At 40.1% G+C, this 21524-nt stretch overlaps 1 protein-coding gene across 1 annotated transcript in view; it reads right to left on the reverse strand.

Moving 5' to 3' along the window:
- LOC124163742 (leishmanolysin-like peptidase) overlaps positions 1-21524 on the reverse strand; it is a 357882-nt gene that overhangs the window by 54901 nt on the left and 281457 nt on the right. The window contains exons 4-6 of the mRNA XM_046540817.1: positions 12208-12290; positions 11616-11727; positions 7516-7742 (exon numbers count right to left, since the gene is read on the reverse strand). Coding sequence (XP_046396773.1) covers positions 7516-7742; positions 11616-11727; positions 12208-12290 — 422 coding nt within the window. The remainder of the gene's footprint in view (positions 1-7515; positions 7743-11615; positions 11728-12207; positions 12291-21524) is intronic.

Here is a 21524-nt window from a genome sequence, read left to right on the forward strand (position 1 = left end):
AAGTGGATACCGATGACATGGGAGCCCCAATTTTAAGATCGGAATTTGATGCGGCTGTAAGAGACCTCAGGATAAATAAAGCGTCTGGCATTGATGACATTCCTGCAGAGCTAATTAAAAATTCAGGAGAGAAGACGTTAAACCAGCTATACAAAATCATTAGTGAAATGTATACGACAGGTGAGATACCAAAGGATTTTGAGAGGAACATTATAATCCCTATTCCTAAGAAGAAAAGAGCGGAGAAGTGCGAAGATTTTAGGACCATAAGCCTTACTACACATGCGTCAAAGATACTGACAAGGATCATCTATAGAAGAATAGAACGAAAAGCAGAAGAGTACTTGGATGAGGACCAATTTGGATTCAGAAAAAACAAAGGCACAAGGGAAGCAATATTGGCCCTAAGACTGCTCATAGAGAAGAGAATGGAAAAGAACAAGCCAACATTCGTTGCGTTTGTGGACTTAGAGAAAGCATTTGACGACGTGGATTGGAGCACAATGCTTGGAATCCTAAAGGAAATTGGGGTTCTTTATAATGACAGAAGAATCATCCACAGTTTATACAAAAACCAAGTAGCCGTGATAAAATCAGGGCCCAGCTGTGAAGAAGCAAGAATTAAGAAAGGAGTGCGACAAGGCTGTACATTGTCACCCGTAATTTTCAACGTTTACATTGAGAAAGCCATTAATGAAATCAAAGAAAAGGAATTGGGAGTGAATATCCATGGAGAAAAAAATAGCATGCTAAGATTTGCCGATGACATAGCCCTTATAGCAGAAACAGAGAAGGATTTGAAAAATATTCTGGCTAATATGGGTAGGGTAATGAGTAGATATCAACTGAAAATAAGCACGATGAAAACCAAGATCTTTGTATGCAGCAGAAAAGAAGAAGTCAAGACCAACATTAAAATAGGGAGGCAAAAACTGATAGAGGTGGATGAATTCTGTTATTTGGGAAGCAAGATAACTAGTGACGGGAGAAGCAAGAAAGAAATTATCAGCAGAATAGCCCAGGCGAAGCGAGCATTCCACCAAAAGAGAGACCTGCTTACAGCGGGAAACTTAAATATGGAAGTAAAGAAACAATTTATAATAACCTACATCTGGAGTATGCTCCTATACGGAAGTGAGGCATGGACAATGACCGCAGCGGAGAGCGCAAGGATAGAGGCCTTTGAAATGTGGTGCTACAGAAGAATGATGAAAATCAAATGGATCGACCGAGTTAGTAACGAGGAAGTCCTAAGAAGGGTAGGAGAGAAGAGATGCCTCATAAAAACCTTAATAAGAAGACGGAACAACCTTATAGGTCACATCTTGAGACATGATGGCCTGATGAAGACAATCGTCGAAGGGCAAGTGGAAGGCAAGAATGGATAAGGAAGACCTCGAACAAAATATATGGAACAAGTAAAGAGAGATGTGAAAGAGAAGAAATACGTAGGTGTGAAAAGATTAGCTGATAGGAGAACTGAGTGGAGAGCTGCGTCAAATCAATTCTAGGATTGTTGACCCGTGATGATGATGGTGTTAGAGGCATGCACGAGGACGGATCCCACGCGAGATGTTGCAAGGTGCTATGAGTTTCAGATACTCGACCCGTCACTCGAAAGTGACTCTGCGATTCTTCCGTTACCCCATGAGCGAAATCGAGCTGACACGAGAAGACAAGCGACACCCTTACAACTAGTAAAAACATCTGAAGGTAAATTTAACTTGAAGACAAATAAGTGTTAATAACCATGACGGAAGAAAAAAAATTATGTAACGCACACAGACAATCTTACTCTGTTCAGCAGAGGACCTACATATCTGGTTGCAAGTTATTTGACAATTTTCCAGTTGAAATGAAAAATGAGCTAAGACTAGTGTGTTTTTAATGAAATTGTAAACGCATTTCCTATGCAACTGTTTTCACAATGTACGAGAATTCTTGTCGAATGACTGATAATATTGCTGTATGCTGTTTAACTTTCCCAATTTGTTATCTGCCATTTTATTGTATTTTACCTTTCTCTTCATTTGACGGGGCTTCTGTATGTAATAACGTATCAACGGGACCTATAAATCTATCAATCAAACAATTATTTAGTCTTTCTCAGGGCTCTAGTAACAAAATTCGTAAAAAATAACAAAACATCATTTGTTTAGCCACTTTTATTAACCCTTTCGCGCCGGGCTCCTTTCATGTTTAGATAAATAAAATTCAAGCCGTGAAAACCCGGCCTTCATCCTTTAGCATCGGAAAATTCAGACCGTGAAATCACGCCCCGCGTATGGAAAAGGTTAATTCCCTAACTAGAGGAGGAATTTGATTTTTTAAATGTTTAGTAGCCCCGTTAAATTAGCCCAAAAAATAGGGGTAAGTACCCTTGCATGAATTCCCAACAGGCTGGAAATTTGCATGAAAGTTGAGGATACCACTCTAATGAAATCCTGAAAAGTCACCATCGATCCTGTGCGTGCAATAAATTTCATTCAAGGCCAAAGGTCGCAAAAATGGGATTTTATGCAATTTTTGGCCAAACGGTTAGTTTTACGATAAAAAGTGTTCATACCATAATTATAGATCAGGAAACTATCTACAAAAATTTCGTGTTACTCTTTTTCTAGGATTTACCATTTCTGAAAAAAAGCCATTCGAAAGTTAACTGGAGCTGTATTCTCCGTAATACGCATGACTATATTGTTGCGCTCTCCGAAAATAATTGGATACCAGCTAACTTTCCAATAATTTTTTCTCAGAAATGGTAAATCCTAGAAAAACGTAACAAAACAATTTTGTAGATAATTTCCTGATCTAAAATTATGGTCGGAACACTATCTATCGTAAAACAAACCGTCTGGCCAAAAAATGCAAAAAACCCATTTTTGTAACCTTCGACCTTGAATAAAAATGTTCGCACACACAGGAGAGATGGGGACTTTCCAAGATTTCATTACAGTGGTATTCGTAATGCTCATGCAAATTTTCAGCTTGTTGGGAATTTATGCAAGTGTTAACGTCTATTTTGACCGGGCAATAGAGCCATGAGCATACTAGGTTGATATATATAGTCTATACATATGTGTAGGAATACCTGGAGGAATGGGAGCAAACTTAGCTCAAAAGTTATCGAAGAGGAAAGTGAAGTTGAAAAGGATGACATTGGAGCAAGCATCTTAAGATCGGAATTTGACGCTGCAGTAAGAGACCTGCGAAAGAATAAGGCCCCAGGAATAGATGACATTCCAGCAGAGTTAATAAAAAAATGCAGGAGAAAAGGTCTTAACTCAACTGTATAAAACTATCTGCGATATGTACTCAACAGGAGATTTACCTAGTGACTTCGAGAAGAACATCATCATCCCCATACCCAAAAAGAAGAAAGTTGAGAAGTGCAAAGAATTTAGGACCATAAGCCTGACGACACATGCGTCGAAGATTCTGACAAGAATCATTTACAGGAGAATTGAACGAAGAGCAGAAGAATTCCAGGATGAGGACCAATTCGGATTTAGGAAAAGCAGGGGAACAAGGGAAGCAATTTCGGCTCTTAGGATGATCATAGAGAAGAGAATGGAGAAAAACAAACCGACTTCCATAGCATTTGTCGATTTAGAGAAGGCCTTTGATAATGTGGAATGGAATTCAATGCTTAGAATTCTGAAATAAATCGGCGTACTCTACAATGATCGTAGAATTATTCATAGTTTGTATAAAAACCAAGTAGCTGTGATGAAATGTGGACCAAACGGTGCAGAAGCAAGAATAAGAAAAGGGGCGAGCCAAGGTTGTGCGCTTTCCCCCTTAATTTTTAATGTTTACATAGAGAAAGCCATCAACGAAATCAAGCAGAAAGCTTCGGGTGTAAATATCTACGGACAAAAAATTAGTATGCTGCGATTTGCTGACGACATAGCAGTCATAGCCGAGACAGAGAAGGATTTGAAGAAGACGTTGACAAACATGGAAAGGACAATGGCCAGATATCAGCTGAAAATCAACAAAAAGAAGACTAAAATATTAGTTTGCAGCAAAAGAGAGGAGGCTAAAACAAACATCAACCTAGGAAAGCATAGGCTTGAAGAGGTGAACGAGTTCTCTTACCTGGGAAGCCGAATTACCGGCGATGGACGGAGCAAGAAAGAAATACACAGTAGAATAGCGCAGGCGAAGAGGGCTTTCTACAAAAAGAAGAATCTTCTTACAGCTGAAAATACCAGCATAGAAGTAAGGAAACAATTCATCAGATGCTAAATATGGAGTACGTTTCTCTATGGAAGCGAGGCTTGGACGTTGACAGCAGCAGAGAAGTCGAGAGTGGAAGCATTCGAAATGTGGAGCTACCGAAGAATGATGAAGATAAAATGGATTGACCGTGTGAGTAACCAGGAAGTGCTAAGGAGAGTGGGAGAAAAGAGAAGCCTCCTAAAAACATTAAGAAGAAGAAGGGACAACTTAGTTGGCCACATTTTGAGGCACGATGGTCGGATGAAGACAATCGTTGAAGGACAGGTGGAAGGGAAAAAGGGCAAGGGACGGCCCCGAATGAGTTATATAGGACAGGTTGTAAAGGATGTAAAAGAGAAGAAATATGTAGCTATGAAGAGATTAGCGGATAGGAGAGAGAAATGGAGAGCTGCGTCAAACCAATCTTGTTGACTAATGATGATGATGATGACTTATGTGTAATGGCAGTTCGCATGGTTCTCACTAAGGTCATCTGGAGCCTCGACAAGAAGCTAAAAAATATATGAAAGTTTATCGAAAACTGAGTTCGATTGGGTTATTCCATTCTTTTAAGGTGCATGCACTTACTTTTCATATGAGCTACGGTGCTTTTAGCATTTTTTGTTTTAGGTGGAAAACATGTCCACACACCACACATCAAAGTCGGAGAGGTCAACGGTGGGAGGGTCAACTTCACTCTGATTTGACATTTGGGTTCTCTAAACAATAATACCAATTCCAATAAATCATAACACCATAATTATTATAATTGCTTTGATTGGGGCTGGATCGGTAAGGTTACTTGGTTCTTGTTTCCAGTCATATTGAGCAAATGCCGGGAATCTGAACTAAAGCCAAAACGAATTTCAAATAGACCATTTAACATTTGAGCAAAAGTCAATTCGGAAACATTTAGCTGGCAAAAAAATGAAGGCGGTAGAATGAAGTCTTGAAAAATGTATAAATATTCTGCACGAAGTGGAAGTCACCCATCCATAACTATTGCAGTTATTTTTAAATTAAAACAGCATTCATGAGATCACACAAAATTTATACCCTGAAAAACAACGATCTTCTACCTTTCCGACCGATGATCATGGCTGCTATTCTGGACAAGCGTTGCAAAAAATAGCTTATGCTATTCTGCGGGTCATTATTGCAACGACCCCGTATTCAGAATGAAGCGTAGTAATAATTTTGTTCGGAATAGCATCATGCTATTTCTTGCGCGAGCTATTTGGAAGCTCCGCCTCTTCCCGTATGAAAAACTTTCTGAACAGTTTGCGCAACCAATGAGGGAGAAGATATTTTATATATTTTTCTGTATTTTATGGAATATTGACTTGCAATTACAAACAATTGCTTCATTTGCATTTAAAAATTATATAAAACCGTGGATTTATATAATACGCTTTGAAAATCTCGTTTAGGAAATCAGCTGATTGTTGTTGTTTTGATAATATAACAATGGCTTCAGACAGGTGGGTTAGGTCATAATTTTACTGTTATAATGATAATTTATCGGGCATAAATTTTGAATCAATTACCTATATCCGATCGGTCCTTTATCGTGAGATATATGCTATGCGAAATAATCATTGAAAGCTAAATATGTTTGATTTTCTTCGTAATTGTCTTAGGCTTCGAAGTCTGTCTGTTCGTTGCATGTCAAAATAAATATGTACCAACTTTTATTACTTTGATCGTGACGATATAGCTTTACTGTATTGACTAGAAGCTTTCGTTTTTAATACTAACTTTATATTATATGACTCCCTAATTTCAGTATTCAATCCGTGTTTAGGAACTGAAGTAGGTGCAAAGTCACAGCTGTGCTTTCATGTATTACGATGGAATAGTATCGATATTTCAGCTGCAGATTTGGAAAAAGCAGAGGGAGGTGATGGTGAATTTGAGGATGATGGAACAGCTGTGAAAAAGTGAATCTAGCAATAGTGAATCGTGTGGAAAGTGCTGCTGTGTCAGTTATCATTGTTTTCGTATCAGCTGATTTTAATGTGCTCACTGAAATTTTTGATAGACCCTGAACTGTGCCGATATACTGAAACTTAATTGTGTGAATAACTTACTTGTCTATAGAGGAAACAATTTGTATTGAATTCCACATGATATATATTGCATTAATGATGTACATGGATATTCCATTAAACGTTTGTGGCGAATCATATTTGTTCGGAAACTTTATTGGTTGTCGTAGAAGTCCTTTGTTTTAAGCAAGTAATTCAAGTCGACTGCCCGTGTTATAAGTTTGTAAATTTTAAGTTTTAATTGTAGAAGGTATAGCGAATAGTGGGGAAAATAATTTCGACTCGTTGCATGTATTTCTACATACTGTCCAATTGAGGAAATGAACGGCTGATCAAAGTATATGGTATTATGATGGTAATATATGGTTTTCATTGAAAGCTATAACTATTATTATATTTGGCGAGTTAGTGTGTTAACACAAGCTTGAAAATTTTCAAGAATCGACCTGATAGCCTACATTGAGGATATTTTTAGTAGCTAGTCAAGTGATGAAATAAAATTATGAATAAAACACGTAAAATTTGGGCTAATTGTAGTAATTCTTTGCATTAATTGTTATTGTTTTCGTACTGTCGATGAAGCAAGCTTGTGCTTCATATAATAAGCGCGAATGTTAATTTCTACCCAATTCACTTAACTAGTTAAATATTCATCACTTTTGCTACTATTATTTAATTAAAATAAAGCAAATATCATTTTATTTTTGGCTATTATTCCATTTTTCAATGCTTGATTAGGTTACTTTAACCTCAGAAAAACAAGTCGACATCGCAATGCGCACGTTTTATGGATGCAATACCGCATAGCTCGGCCTCGAAGACCGCGTAATATTATTGCAAGCCTACCGGTTGCAATTCGCCGTTCAGAATAGTGAATTGCTACGGGCCTATGCTATTCTGAGAATTACGTCTTCCGGTGTAGTAAAACCACGAATTGCAACCCTTCTGAATACCAAATAGCATAGGCGTTGCAATACGCTATATTATAGCAACATCGGTTGCAATATCAAAGAATAGCATAATGCTATTCCATCCAGAATAGCAGCCCATGTCCTATGGCTTCTGCAGGCCTCGTTTGAAGGATTTTCCATCCCACATATCCTTTGTGGCATACAACACATCCCAAATCAGTGCATATGCCAGTGTGATGACAAAAACTTTGACCTGAAGATGCTCAGAGGATACCGGGTGAAATTTATGTCATCGCATTTAAGCCGAGGGATGGCCCACGATCAATCCAACTAACCTATCAAGTGCTGCCTCCTGCTGGCAATGCGCAGCATACGCCACAGTCGAGCCCCAACTGCATCGCTCCGTCTCCACCGCGGATACGTACAGAATGAAGTCAGCACTAGACACACCTTCACCTTTGGCCCCCAAGCCACCAGCGTCCTCACCCAACGGAATGTTGGCTATTCCACTGGGACCACTCTCCCGGCAATTGTGGCCACTCTCATCGCACGTTCGACACACCTGCATGGCAAAGAGAAGCAGGATCCAGGGGAAATGCAGGATGGGCTACAATAACATGAACTTAACCATACTTGCATCCTGAATTAGTTTTCCCACACTCAACTCTCCTATCATACATATTTTTAACATGTTGACTACCGTCTGGTTTTACTAAATATTTCCAGGGATGTCAGTGTTTTTTTTCAGTTGGGAATTATTGATCCATGATACATAGAAAAACAATTGCAATGAATGAACCTAAAATTAATTATACTCTGGTTTTTAGGTACTCCGGTCAGATTTGTTGGATTAATAAATTATTTATAAATGTTAGAAACTGAAATATTCTTAATGAAAAGATTCAAAATTTGTTGCTAACATACATTATATCTCAATTAACCTAAGTACCTAAGACAATCACCCAATGTGGATGAAAACTTAGGTCACAATGGGTGCTTTGCATTCATCGACACATGTCAACACAAGTCGACTTGCGTCGCGGTTTTCGTGTTCCATTCTATGTGTGTCGCCGACTGTTGTGACACAAGTCAACAAACGGTAACGCACAGGAATAGGAGAGTTATAAACAGTTACCGCGAGTCGACACTAGTCGACCCATGAGTCGCATGAATGGAAAGCACCCAATGCCAGCCTAAACAATCAGTCACTCCATGCCCGGTCACTATGACAACCAGAATGGCAAGGCAGCAACTTCCATTGACAGTCATCGTGACAGCTGTGGTGGTCAATGTGGAAATAATTATTTAACACTTTGAAGCCCGTGGTATTTTTATATGCAGGTTGCGAGGAACCCAGGCCTTTTTCTTCTTTTTTTATAAAATCATTTCCTAATCCGAAAAAGCACATATAGGAGACACTAAATGACAGTTCCTCCCAAACGAAAAGACCAGATAGATGAAGGAGTAGAGTAGATAGTTCGGGCCCGAGAAAAACGCACGGAATACTTTTCCACAGAATCAAAAACGACAGTCCGAGCTTTACTAGGGCTCGGGTCCCTGGAGAAAAAGTGCATCCCGAGGTATACTCGGGCTTGGGCTTCAAAGTGTTGAACACATTTCTTTCTTTAAGTACCCTTCATTATCTGATGAATGACTGTAATAGGAGGTCTAACTTTACCATCCACCGTTTCATGATTAGACTTCTAAAAAATCATTATCTACATCAAATTAAGCAAAGGCACAGGGTGATAACTTATTTTTATAAAAAAAGAGGAAGAACCTTGCAAAGTAAACACATTAGCTGAATACAATTTTATCACCTTATGCCTCCAAAGCCTCATTCACGTGGTCAAGATAAAGAATATAATTATCATTCGTCTCGAAATCTTCTTCTCTCAAATATTACATTTAAGTTGATTCCTCCTCAAAATTACCTGTTTTTCAAGTCTTGAGCATATTTTTTTCTTCCAAAGAAACTTGATTAATTTTCCATTGTCAAATCTTCTGATCAATTGAGATTTATCAATTTAATTTAAAATATCTAACCAATGAGGAACTTGCATGGGCCGTAGATTGCTCTAAAAACTATTTTGAATGAGTAAAATGGATATAATAGCTCGCAAAAATACCTTCAGTTTCTCCATTCAACATCAAAAGAAATAAAAAAAATTGCATTTAAAATCGAGAAAAATTTCTCTGAGCCGACCACTGCGCGAAGACACCCGAGGCCAGGCGTGACGTCATAGGTGCCTAAACAACCGTATGGAGTTGGGAAATACGCTGAGCACATGATGTAAAATTCGTTTTGAGGGAGTATTTAGCCGCTCATCGTCACTTTATTTTGTTCTGTTATTCTTGGGCAAGTTTTCCTATTGCTATTGTGCCACAAATATTACTTGAGATATTAATAATGCGACATCGGGATGATTAAGTACAAGCGTTTCACTTCGTATGCTTTACTTATCGGAAAAATTGATGATAACGCTGCCACTCGTTCGAATAGTACACCTGAAATTCATCTACATCTACATAATACCCCGCAAGCCGCATAAAAGGCGTGTGGCATGGGGTGTTAGGACACCAAAAACTAATGCCACGACCCTCATAGAATTTGTTAAGACAAATTATTGCTATACGTCGGCGGCAAATCGAGATGTAAAAGAAACTTGTAATACTAGAGGATAACGATCGTAAGCTGTGCTGTTGACATTAGAGTAAGTTGTGCTGTTGAATTTGGCAACGCCGAATTAGCGGAGAAGGTAGTCCTATCCGTCCTACGGTACGAATTCACAGCAAAACAGTGTGCACACAATCCACATGTGAGATCGCGAATCGGTTCCGCTGCCAACACACACACAAGCTACAACCTTTTTCAATAATATATGTGAATCCATAAACAATATACTAGCATATACCATAAAAATATAGTGGGAAATAGGCAAATACTCTTATCAAAAACTGGAGGTCACTGTCACATTCTTATATTCATCACGTACAACTTACAATAACAGAGCTCGTTATGATGGAAAAAAACTATTTATTCACTGATTTAAACCCTTAAATTAGCCCACACAAGTGACACAGGTGACTTTTCTCACCACTATTCGTTGAAATAATGGAATAGCAAACTTCACACACAGTTTTTATTTCAATATCTTGATCGTGAAATGTCCTATCTACGGTGAACAACGGAGGTTAACACGCCACTGACAATTTTTACACTACTGTTAGACATTTATCGATAGCGTAATAGCACTTTTCACAATTCAATCACGATGAAACACTGATAACTCTTGGCCGACATTTTTCAACCTTGTCAAACTTTGAGCATTACAACCACTGGCACTGTGATTATTAGCAGTAGCTTAACGGGAGATGTCACGTTGAAAATAACACTATTTTGGCACAAAAATGTTCCTAGATGTCTCCAATCAGCGAGCAAAAGTTGCATTGACTGGAACTCACCCCATAATACAAGCACAGACAGTCCTAAACGACGAATTCTCCGGTACCTACGAATAAACGGATGAAGTTATTGTATATAAAAGCATAGCGGACATTAGTAAACATCAAAATCGTTCTAATTACATACTTAAGTGAATGATATGCCGTCGATAACATCAACTTACAATTAACGTATCCCCCTTCCAACGGCCGTGGCTCAGACTCCTACATCGATGTTATTTAGGTATTGTAAAATTTTTGGTTTAACTGCTCTTTTATGCCCTTACTCAGATATTAATATTATAAATAATGCAAAATATGAGGGCTTCCAAGCCTCTATCGTCGGATATTTATCTTTAAATAGAAAATAATCAACACGTCTAACAAACGAAGCTCTCACAACTGCTGGCAACTATTACAAACAATCACAACAATAGCTTCGCGTGATGTTTAGGCACCTTTGACGTCATCGAGGCTTCGTCGGCAGTGGCTTGGGGGGTGAGGGAGTTTTTCCCGCGCTTTAAAATTCGTCATATTTATCATTGAATATCTCGCGAAGGAAAACTCAGATATACATGCGGTTTGCTTTGTTGTATTCAGAACATAATTTTCTGTCCGCCTGTGAAATAAAAAAAAATCATGCAAGTTCCCCATTGTCAAACCTAGTACAGATATAATTTGTTACCAATATGGTTCTTCCAACGAAATATAACAGTTGTAATGTTAAATCAATTATTATTATTATATGAGCTATTAATGAATAGAACAGACCATTTTCCAGGTACACAGAACAGAAGCTAACATGATCTGACTTAGCAGCATTACCAAAAATACGTACTTACAGTACGAAATACTAACTACAATAGCTTTCATTTATGCTATGGATTAATTGCAGGCAAAGACAATATGCTGCATGCATTCCGTATGAAATGAATTATTTCAGCTGTGTTGGATCCAGCTGCGTGACATCTAGATTCACACTAGCACTCACATCCAAGTGTTCCTCGGGCACTCTTACTTCTCCACAAGAGGTAACAGCTTCACACGCTTCCATGCAGTATGTGGCTTTTCTCCTGTAGAACACCCGGTCACCCACACATCTCCTACAAGTTAATTACAGGATTAGTATGGGGTGGAGTTTCAATAACACCATATTGCATTTCATAAGTGACAAATGAAGACATCATCAAGGCATACCATACAGCTAAGATCGTTTGCTCCATGAGGGATGGGTAAGGTGGGAAGTGTGGAGGGAAACCCAGCGCCACCATTGCCCACTCGCACTCCAAGGCATAACGACCCATCTCACGGCTCTACCTGCTTGAAGAGCTACAAGTAGGGACCGTGGCCTGTCTGACAATTCTCTGCAACCACCGGGATTTGAACCTGCACCCACAAGTTGGGAAGCCCGCGCTCTAAGCCCCACCCCCGACCATTCATTCACGCCCCTCACCTCAGGATTCCTTCCTTTGGTTAACCCTACCTTGGATTCCCCATATCCAATCCATCATCTAAATTTATTGCTAACGAAGACTCAAAACATTACCTTTCAATGGGAGTTGTATTTTTTGCAGCACGCTCACCTGTTGAGCCTGATGACGTTGCCTGTCTTGCGGACCATGAGCGCCCTCTCCCAGAAGTGGACTGCCTCGGGAATGATGGTGCCCTGCACCAAAAGACAAAAAACACACTCAGTCAGTGACGGCTAATGGCCCATGGTGAAGAGCCGTTCTTGGGGAAATGAAGCACTTTGGACTGCAATTTTTTCAAATTGGATGGGTTTATTTGAAATTTTGAGAGTAGGTATGGAATACACCAATGATCAAAATCTATATCATGCCGACGGGCGCTTTTATCAAGGGAGTTATTGCCACCCCATCTCGGGGATGGAATTTTTTTTATTAGATTTTGACCATAGAAATCGATGGAAAATCTAATTATAAGCTAAAATTATAACTCGAATTTATTTCGTAGCATTGATATTTTTCGAGTTTTTCACGATTGAAAGTTAGTTTTCCGTCGAAAAAAATCAATATTTCGGTTCAATCGGTTTTTCGCAAATAACTTGAAAAATATGCATTTATGATGACTGCTAATTTTCGGGTTCTCGAGCCGCGGCTGTCGTTTATGGTTGACAACAGTTTCGAAAGCCATTCAGCTTTCGTCTTCAGGTCGAAGGTGAGCAGTTTTCTCATTCATTAAATAACGCGCCGAAGGCGCTGTCTCGCTGTCCCGGTGAATTCCTTCACCCTAACCAGCCAGATTACAGGAGATATCAATTTTTTTTGCGCAATTGTCTATGTTGTGGGGGTAGTGTTTTGTTTGTGTGAGCAGAAGCTTATGACTAATATGGAATTTGACATTTACATATTGAAATTAAATGAATACATTGATACATAATTAAACTTTTAATTAACAGGTTTTCTTTACCTTGGTAATTGGGGGTATTTACCTTTAAATTTGGATGATGGGGGTAGAGTTACTTTACTCTCTTTTTATAATGAGTTTGTTATTTTTTTTTTGCATATTTTTATTTTTTATATATTTTTTAGTTCTTTTTCTTTTGGTTTATTAATTTTATTTTTATTTTTATTATTATTATTATTTTTTTGCTTTTATTTTCTCTATTTTTATTGGTTATTCATTTCTTTGAATTAACTGTATATATTTTTTTTCTTTTATGATTTTATTTTTATTTTTTTTGCATTCTTTTCTTTTCAATTTCATCGTCGTCTTTTTTTTATACACATAATATTATAAATACCTTTTTTATTATACATTGCATTGAATGACTATTCTACAAGAAAGAAAGACATAGGAAAGACTCATAGACGAGTAATTAATTGAGGGAGTTTGTATGTAGTAGGGATTGTTGGGTCATTATCCCAGATGTTTGTGAGTAGTGTATTTTGGGTTGCCCCGAGTCTGGACTTAAAGTTATTGGCTAGTTTAAGGACGTACGCGTTGATTGTGGGAAGTTTGTGTCTGGATCGGATTTCTGATGTTCTGACTAGGCGGGATTGGTGAAGGAGGAGGCGGAGGGTTTTGTTCTGGAAGATTTCCAGCTTTTTTCGAATGCTTTTTGATAGTGCAAATATCTCACAGCCGTACAGGAGGACGGGTCGGATGATTGAGGTGTATAGTCTTACTCTGTGATTGTGGGTGAGAGGTGAGGATTTTGAGCATAGTGAGGCAACTGCCTGCCGAGCAGTTAATGCCTTTCCAGTACAGTATTTTAAATGGGCGTTGTAGGAGAGTTTTCCGTCTAGCAAGACACCTAGGAATTTGTGGGTGGGGGCTCTTGGTATTCGGTTCTTGTTTATGAATGGCGATGTCTGTGGAGCGAATTTGCGTCTTTGTGAGAAGTGTATATGTGTGCTTTTAGCAGCGTTTATTTGTATTTTCCAAGTGTGTGTCCATTTATTTATGAGTTTCAGGTGGGTGTTGAGTTTATTGATGTTTGTGTCTCCACGTCGAGACGTCGCTGCTATAGCGGTGTCGTCGGCGTACATGTGTAGTGATGTGTTTGGTGTGTGTGGCATGTCGTTTACGAAGAGTGTGAATAAAAGCGGACTGAGAATGGATCCTTGGGGAACGCCAGCTTCCATAGGGCGTAGAGAGGAGTGTCTTAGCTTCGACGACTAGGAACTGTCTTTGCAATAGATATTCTTTTATGAATATAATGTCGGGGAGTGGAAAGTTGAGTTGATGAAGTTTGAATAAAAGGCCTCTGTGCCAGACCTTGTCAAAGGCGCGCGCAACGTCTAAGAATACCGCGTCTGTTGAAAGGCGGCGGTTGAAGCTATGGCTGATCTTTTTCAACGAGCCGAAGGATTTGGTGTATGGCGGAGGTTCTTCTGCGAAAGCCATGTTGTTCAGGCCTAATAATTTTGTTTTTTGTGCAGAAGAATTCCAGGCGGTGAAGGACAAGGACTTCGAATATTTTGGACAGATTAGAGAGGAGGGAGATTGGTCGGGAGTTACCTGGGACTTTGGGGTCTTTTCCGGGTTTGGGAAGAAGGATAACTTTGGCTTTTTTCCAGGGAGATGGGAAGTATGGGAGTGTGAAGCAAAGATTGAATAGATTGGATAGAAGAATAGGAAACTTTGGGCATCGGCCGGCATATCGGAGTTGAGTATTGCTGATTTTATCAAGGCCGGGAGCTTTTTTAACAGAAAGAGAGTTTATTATGGCAAGGACTGCGGAAGGAGTGGAAAGAGTGACGTTGGCAATGGAGTGGGAGGGGAGGTTGTCTACATATTTGTTGACCGCCTCTTCAACTGGAGAGAGGGATTTATCAAGGGACATTGTTTTTTGAAGATGGTCAGCCTGAATTTCTACTTTTTTAGAGGGATCGAAGATTAGGGTTGAATTTAGAGAGATAGGGTGAAAGAAATTTTTATCAGTCTTTTTAAGAGATATATGGATCTTCCATATGGATTTTGTGTCAAAGGGTGCTGGGTTGTCAAAGGTTAATTTTTTGATATGGTTTTCCCAGTTTCGGCGGTTGATATTGGCGATTTCCTTTTTGATTTCATTTGAGAGGCGGTTGTAAGTGGTTTTATATTGGGGTGCTCGTTGTCTTTGCCATAGCCTTCGGGCAATGTTGCGGCGCTTTATCATTTCGACAAGGAATTGGGGGAATTTGGTGTGGTCCTTCTTTCGGGGAGTGAAGGAACGGGAGGCCAATTCTTTGGCAGAGGCTAAGGCGGAGGTGAGTTTATCCACCTGGTTTTCTATTCTTTCGGGAGTAGAGTCTGTGATGGGATCGATTTTGGAGAGGGACTCGTTAAGGTGAACAGTGAATTTATCCCAGTCTGTGACGTTCATGATTGAGGGGGAAGGTGGCTGGTTGTGTAGGGGAAGGGAAAATTTTAAAGGGAGGTGATCTGAAGTGAAGGAATAGATTACTGATGGAGTGAAGGAAATTGGTAGGTTATGGGCAAGGCCGAAATCTATGACGTCACAGGATTTAGGGGAATAGTGAGTAGGTGAGAGTGGAGCCAGGACTTGGAAGTCTTTATTTTTGATATGGGAATGTAGGGTGTTTCCATGTTTATTTGTCCTATTGCTATTCCATATTGGGTGTTTACAGTTCCAATCGCCGAAGTAAACGCCGCTTGGAGTGTAGAAGAGGCGTTCCAGATCGTCCGCTGTGAATTTTTGGTTGGGTTTACGGTAGACTGTAAAAAGGTTGAGTGGACCGGCTTTGGTGTTTAACGAGATACCAAGAGTTTCAAATTTTGTGGGGTCTGGGGAGTTTAAGAGGGAGTGAGGGAGGGATTTCCGGATAAGGATTGCTACTCCTCCGCCACGTGTTAGGCGGTCCAGTCTGTAAGTATTGTAATGTGGAGAGTACAGAGTTTTGTCTGGTGTAAGATGTGTTTCTTGTAATGGTATAATGTCGATGTTGTTATCGAGGGCATACTGGAGGAGTTCGTGTTTTTTAGCCAGTATGCCGTTGCAGTTCCAAGATATGACGTTTGGTGACTTATTGTTGTTGGGGTGTGTGTTCATTGTTGGGCTTGGAGGAGTAGCATTTGATTTAGTAGGAATATTTTTCTTTCCACTGTTGAGTGGAGAGAGAAAAGGTGGGAGCTTATGTCCTTGAACCAGGTGAGTAGTTCACTGACTTCGTTTTGGGGAGCGGTTGAAGGGTATAATGAAGGGAATCCAGGGTTCGTGACAGAGGCGAAAGAGCGGGTAAGCGGGGGAGGCTGGGGAGCAGATTGCTGGTTGGTGCTTGCTAGGCGGCGGGCTGCCATGGCGGCTTTCGCCGCTTTATGTTTCTCGCACCCGCGGTAGCTGGCCGTGTGTTCCTCTGCGCATAGCGCGCATTTGGCTGGAAGTTTAGGGTCTTTCTCACAATCTGTTGATGCGTGGTCACCAGCACATTTGACACACTTATGGGGGAGACTGCAGTGGTTTTTGGTGTGCCCTATGGCTTGGCACCGGTGGCATTGTACTGGTATGGCAGGTTTCTTAAATATGTCTATTTTAAAGCCTACTCCGGCAATGTGCTTTGTTGCCATGAATTTGGCGGCGTCAATGGTGTTTTCTGTGATAACATGTATGGTTTGAGTAGGATATTTAGGAACTGAGAGCGTTCCTTGATCACGTTGTCTTTGAGATGGTCTGGTTGAGAGGATACGATGGCAAGAGAGAAAGGGGAATCCTAGTTGCTGTAGGTCAGCAAGGATTTGTTCCTCTGGAACCGAGACAAAGATTCCGCGTAGTGCGAATTCTCTTCTCCTATTTTCGGGGAGGCAGTATGTATTGTAGGGTATGTTGAGATGTTTGAGTGTGTTTTGTGTGGCAAGAAAGTCTGCGGTTGTTGAACATTTGATTATTGCTGTGTTTTTGGATGTTGCGAGGTGAGAAGTTTTGATTTTTTGCCGTCTTATAGAGCACTGGCCGATCTCCCCCTGTGCGCTGATTGGTCAGCACTCTCTTCCAAACGTTTCTGATTGGGTAGCCGTCGTCCCTGTTCATATTTTGTCTTTAGTGAATTTCAATAGGTCTCTGGACAAAATTTTAATATCCATTCAAATACTAACTAAAAATCGTAAAATATAGTAAAATTGCCCTAAAGGCCACTTTAACGCACTTATTTTACATATTTTCTTAAGAATTTACAAAAGAAATGACCTAAACAGTTCCAAAAACACACCCACTTCAAAACGTAATTCCATTGGCCAGCCGGAAAGTGACGTCAGCTCATGCAATCGTGTGGGAAATCCAGTGGCGTTGCGCATTGTCACCAAATTTCTCGGCTTATTTAACGACTTTAAGCGAGGTTTTATTTCTTATATATCTTTCGGAGGTTTCATCGTAAAAAGCAAACGCCACGGAACCTAGTTTCACCAAGGCTGACACCGGAAACTTGCCGAAAATTACAACGGCAGCAATGTTTACTTACATAAGCAACAGAAATTGCTACATGCATGCTGAAAGCCGGGGAGTGAAGATGCATAGCTATGGAAACATAATATCACCGGCTCTTGTAAAATACATATTAGATGTGTTTATGAAATTTAACAATGAAATTACATTTATATTAGGGTCGGACGAGAAGATTACGCTGACCACGCCATATGTTTACATAGCCATTGGTTGCGTGCAAATTATGCACAATCAAAACGAATGCATCGTTCGAGCTCGTGTGTGCCCCGAGCACAACCTATTCTGTGGAGGCACGAGTTTTTGAGGAGGACGGTGAGGTGGAAGTTAACAGCCTTTCTTGCAATGATTGCATAGCTAGTTCTGAGAGCAGTTCAAGTATTATGTAAGTAGGGCTGGGCAAAATTGTAATGCACAATACCTGTGACTTGGGAGTTTGAAATCTAAAACAGTATTTGAAATACTTTTTGAAAAAAAAAAACATTTGTAAGCCGGCCGGTCGACGGCCGACAGGGGATTCGGTAATATTTTTACACCTTCCCTAGGTATTTCGCTGGAATCCTCATTCCATGGACAGGTGAAACTTATTTCAGCTCCAAAAAATGTCCTCAAAAAGCAAACCACGGCATCACCTTATTCATTAATCTCCAGAATTTTCCCTACATAGTGAGCAACTGACTTTTTGCTGCTGAATCTAGCCAGAATCCAATCTCCACTTTGAATGTTAGTCACCGATTTTTTTAAGCTTTTTTGCTATCTTGTTTCAGGCATTAATACCATGTCATCTACATCCTCCTCGTCAGAAGACATGATATCCAATGCCCTATCATAATCAATCTACAAACTGAAGTAAGCTATCTTTATCAGATAAATCTTCAAAATAAGAGTGAGAGGACTCTAATTAAAAGACCTAGTTTTATAAACTTCGGTATTTTGCAACATTTATTTAAGAAAGTTTAACGCAAGAACTGCCAGACAGAAACTAAAAGTTTAACGCAAGAACTGTTTGACAGAAACTAAAAATTCAATCCATACTTCAACCCCGTAGCCTGGGGTATGTGCGACAGGGGGTCGCACTTACCCCAGGTAACGGGGTCGCACTTGCCCCGGAAGGTAGGAATGAACGGTTACGACAGGGAAAGTGCGACCCCCCATCTAAACTAAATATAATGACCCGAGTTCCTAAATTTAAAGTAAAGCAAGGAAAGCCAATCCATGAAGAAGAGAAAACAAGATATAGTTCTTACCTAACACCTCCGATGCGTTGATTCAGAGGGAACTGCGGTATAGCCTCTCCTCACAACCAACAACGGACGGGTATATTTGCCAAGCATTTGGAACGAGAAATTAAGGGATAAGTATAACAAAGTCGTTGGCTCTGGTTTCATAACAATGTGTGGAATATGTTGCACGACCGCCACCTGCTTCGAGAACGGAAATACGATTTTCCTGCAGGGGAGTCGCACTTACCCCACCTCACCTTATGGAAACTGAGAGATCTTAAAAAGTATTTAACCTGTTTTTGCTCGTAAGGATAGTTACAAATAGTACACGAGAAAGGTATGTTTTAAAAATATATATTTTATCTTTTAAAGTAAAACTTCTCGAATGTTGCTCTACATGGTTGCATTAGCCTCCGCGAGGAATACAATTTTTTCAAAAAGCGTCGGACAGAGATCCCCCCGAAGTGGATAAAGCCAGCAAGTGAAAAACTTTCCACTGGTGAAGATGAGTAGGTATAGGATTGCGTCAAATCTGATAAACAATGCGTTAATATTAGAATTATTTTTTTTCATTCATTCACATTCGTCGGCACTTTCTCATCCGAATCAATCTTCGTTCTACGTCTTGGGTGACCGTATGAAAACATTTATTTGGAGCATATCTAGTCGTATTTCTGCACTTAGGCACAATGCAGTACTTGAAGCTATACGCTGCGACATATCGAGGAATAACTACGACACGAAAAACACGGTGTAATAACCACAATATCTCCACTGTAAACTTCAATAATGTGCACGGTCAAGGTGGTTAAGAACAACACTATTGCATGAGCTGACGTCATTCAAGATGGCGGCGGTGCGAATTACGTTTTTCCTTGATGGCTTGTAAGACGTATTTTAAATGCTCATAATAAAAAATAGATGACATTACAGGCATATTGTTATAAATTTTAGCTTAATAATTACACCTACTTTTCAGAAACGTCTTTACCTAAATAGGTGTTCAGAGACCTATTGCTTCCCTGATTTGCCTTGGGTAGTAGCGACTCTCTTTTGCCACTATCTTCGCTTTTTCGAAGTCAATTTTATGGCCCGCCTCACTCCCAGCATGCTCTGCAATGGCTGACAAGTGCAGTTGTTTTTTATTAGTGGGTCTCACATGCTCCTTCATCCTTGTCACCATTCCTCGGCATGTTTCACCAACATATGATTTTCCGCAGGAGCATGGCACTGTGTACACGCCTTCGCATAGTGCCTGCGGGATACGATCTTTTGGTCCAGATACAATGTTTTGTATCTTGGTCACGCAATTGAACCTTGTGACCACGTCAAGCTTCCTTAGTATCCTAGAAATACATTCTGACACTCCTGCTATGAATGGAATTGTAAGCCGTGCCGCAGGTTTGGTCAATTCCTCCTCTGTGGCCTGGCGTTCTTCAGATGGGGGTGAGTGCATCTTCTTGACCTTATCGGCCCTTTTGAGGACCATTTTCCGGTCGTAGCCATTCCTGATTAGGGCTGTGGTCAGGTGCTTTTTCTCTGAATCTAATGATTCGCTCGATGCTCCTGCGGAAAATCATATGTTCCAAAACCAATCAACTTTATTTTGGAAATTTTCGAAAAACACAATTCAGAGCATCATACTCTACATTACCGGTATATACTTGGTGTACTACACGTTCGGCACTGACGTATTAGGGTGGTCCTTATTTTAAAAAATTTCGAATTTCTTTTGGGACGTCCTCCAGTTTTGTTCCATTTGGTGAGAAAATAAATCATGAGAATTATTATTGCAATCGGATGCCGGGAAAACGTTCCGCATTGCACTTAAAGTTTTGACATTTTGGTATTTTTGGGTGTTTTTCGGACATAACTGAAGATGATGCCACTCTCGGATTATTCCATGGCTATTTTGTCTTCCACAACGACTCATTAGACATTCGCAGAGAGTATCGAGTCAAATTTCTTTCATTCCTTGCCTTTGGTTCCGGAGATATCGCACCGAGAATGAGCGCCCCCCCCCCCTGCAATCAGACACTTTGGGTGGCACGCGGGTTGCATACCCTCAATTTTTGTTGATCACTCTCACTCGTCGTAAAAGCATAAAATTCTTCAGATAAACTTCAAACTTCGTCGAACCTTGAATGTTATATTTATCTCGGTTGATACGATTTAATACGATGAGAGCAAGAGGCTCCAGTAAAACAAGTCAGGGCAGAAAACCCTGACGGAAGACAATCACCTCCGGGAAGACCGAGAGAAAGATGGAAGGAGGATGAGGTGGTGATTGATATGGGGATTAAAATGGGAGTCAGCGAGGCGGATGCAGAAGTTAGAAGGAGTTGGTGGCAGACAGTTGGCAAGGCCATTTAGGCTATAATTGGCCATGGGAGTGATTGTGCTTAACGACTTCTGCACAAAATTCGCAGCTCTAACAGAGGATAAAAGCACAGGTGTAACATGGAAACACTTCTTAGAAATTCTGCACCAAGGAATCAACATATGTCCTTCGCAAAAACTGAAAGGTGATGATAAAGAAACACGCTGGAACAAAAACGATGTCAGAGGGAACAGCTCAACTATTCAACTCGTACAAAAAGTCCATTACGTATATTCTATAAATCGAAGGATCTTGAAGCAAAGTTACGCTTGAAGGGAAAGTTACGCTGCACAACGCTCAATAACCAAGCAATCAATGCGAACGGCACTTCGAAAGTACAAGACAAAAATACTCGGAGAATTACTCGTGGAAAATCCGAAATCGTTTTGGTCGCAC

This window comes from Ischnura elegans, chromosome 8 (genome assembly GCF_921293095.1).
Source record: "Ischnura elegans chromosome 8, ioIscEleg1.1, whole genome shotgun sequence".
In the NCBI taxonomy this organism is placed as follows: domain Eukaryota; kingdom Metazoa; phylum Arthropoda; class Insecta; order Odonata; family Coenagrionidae; genus Ischnura; species Ischnura elegans.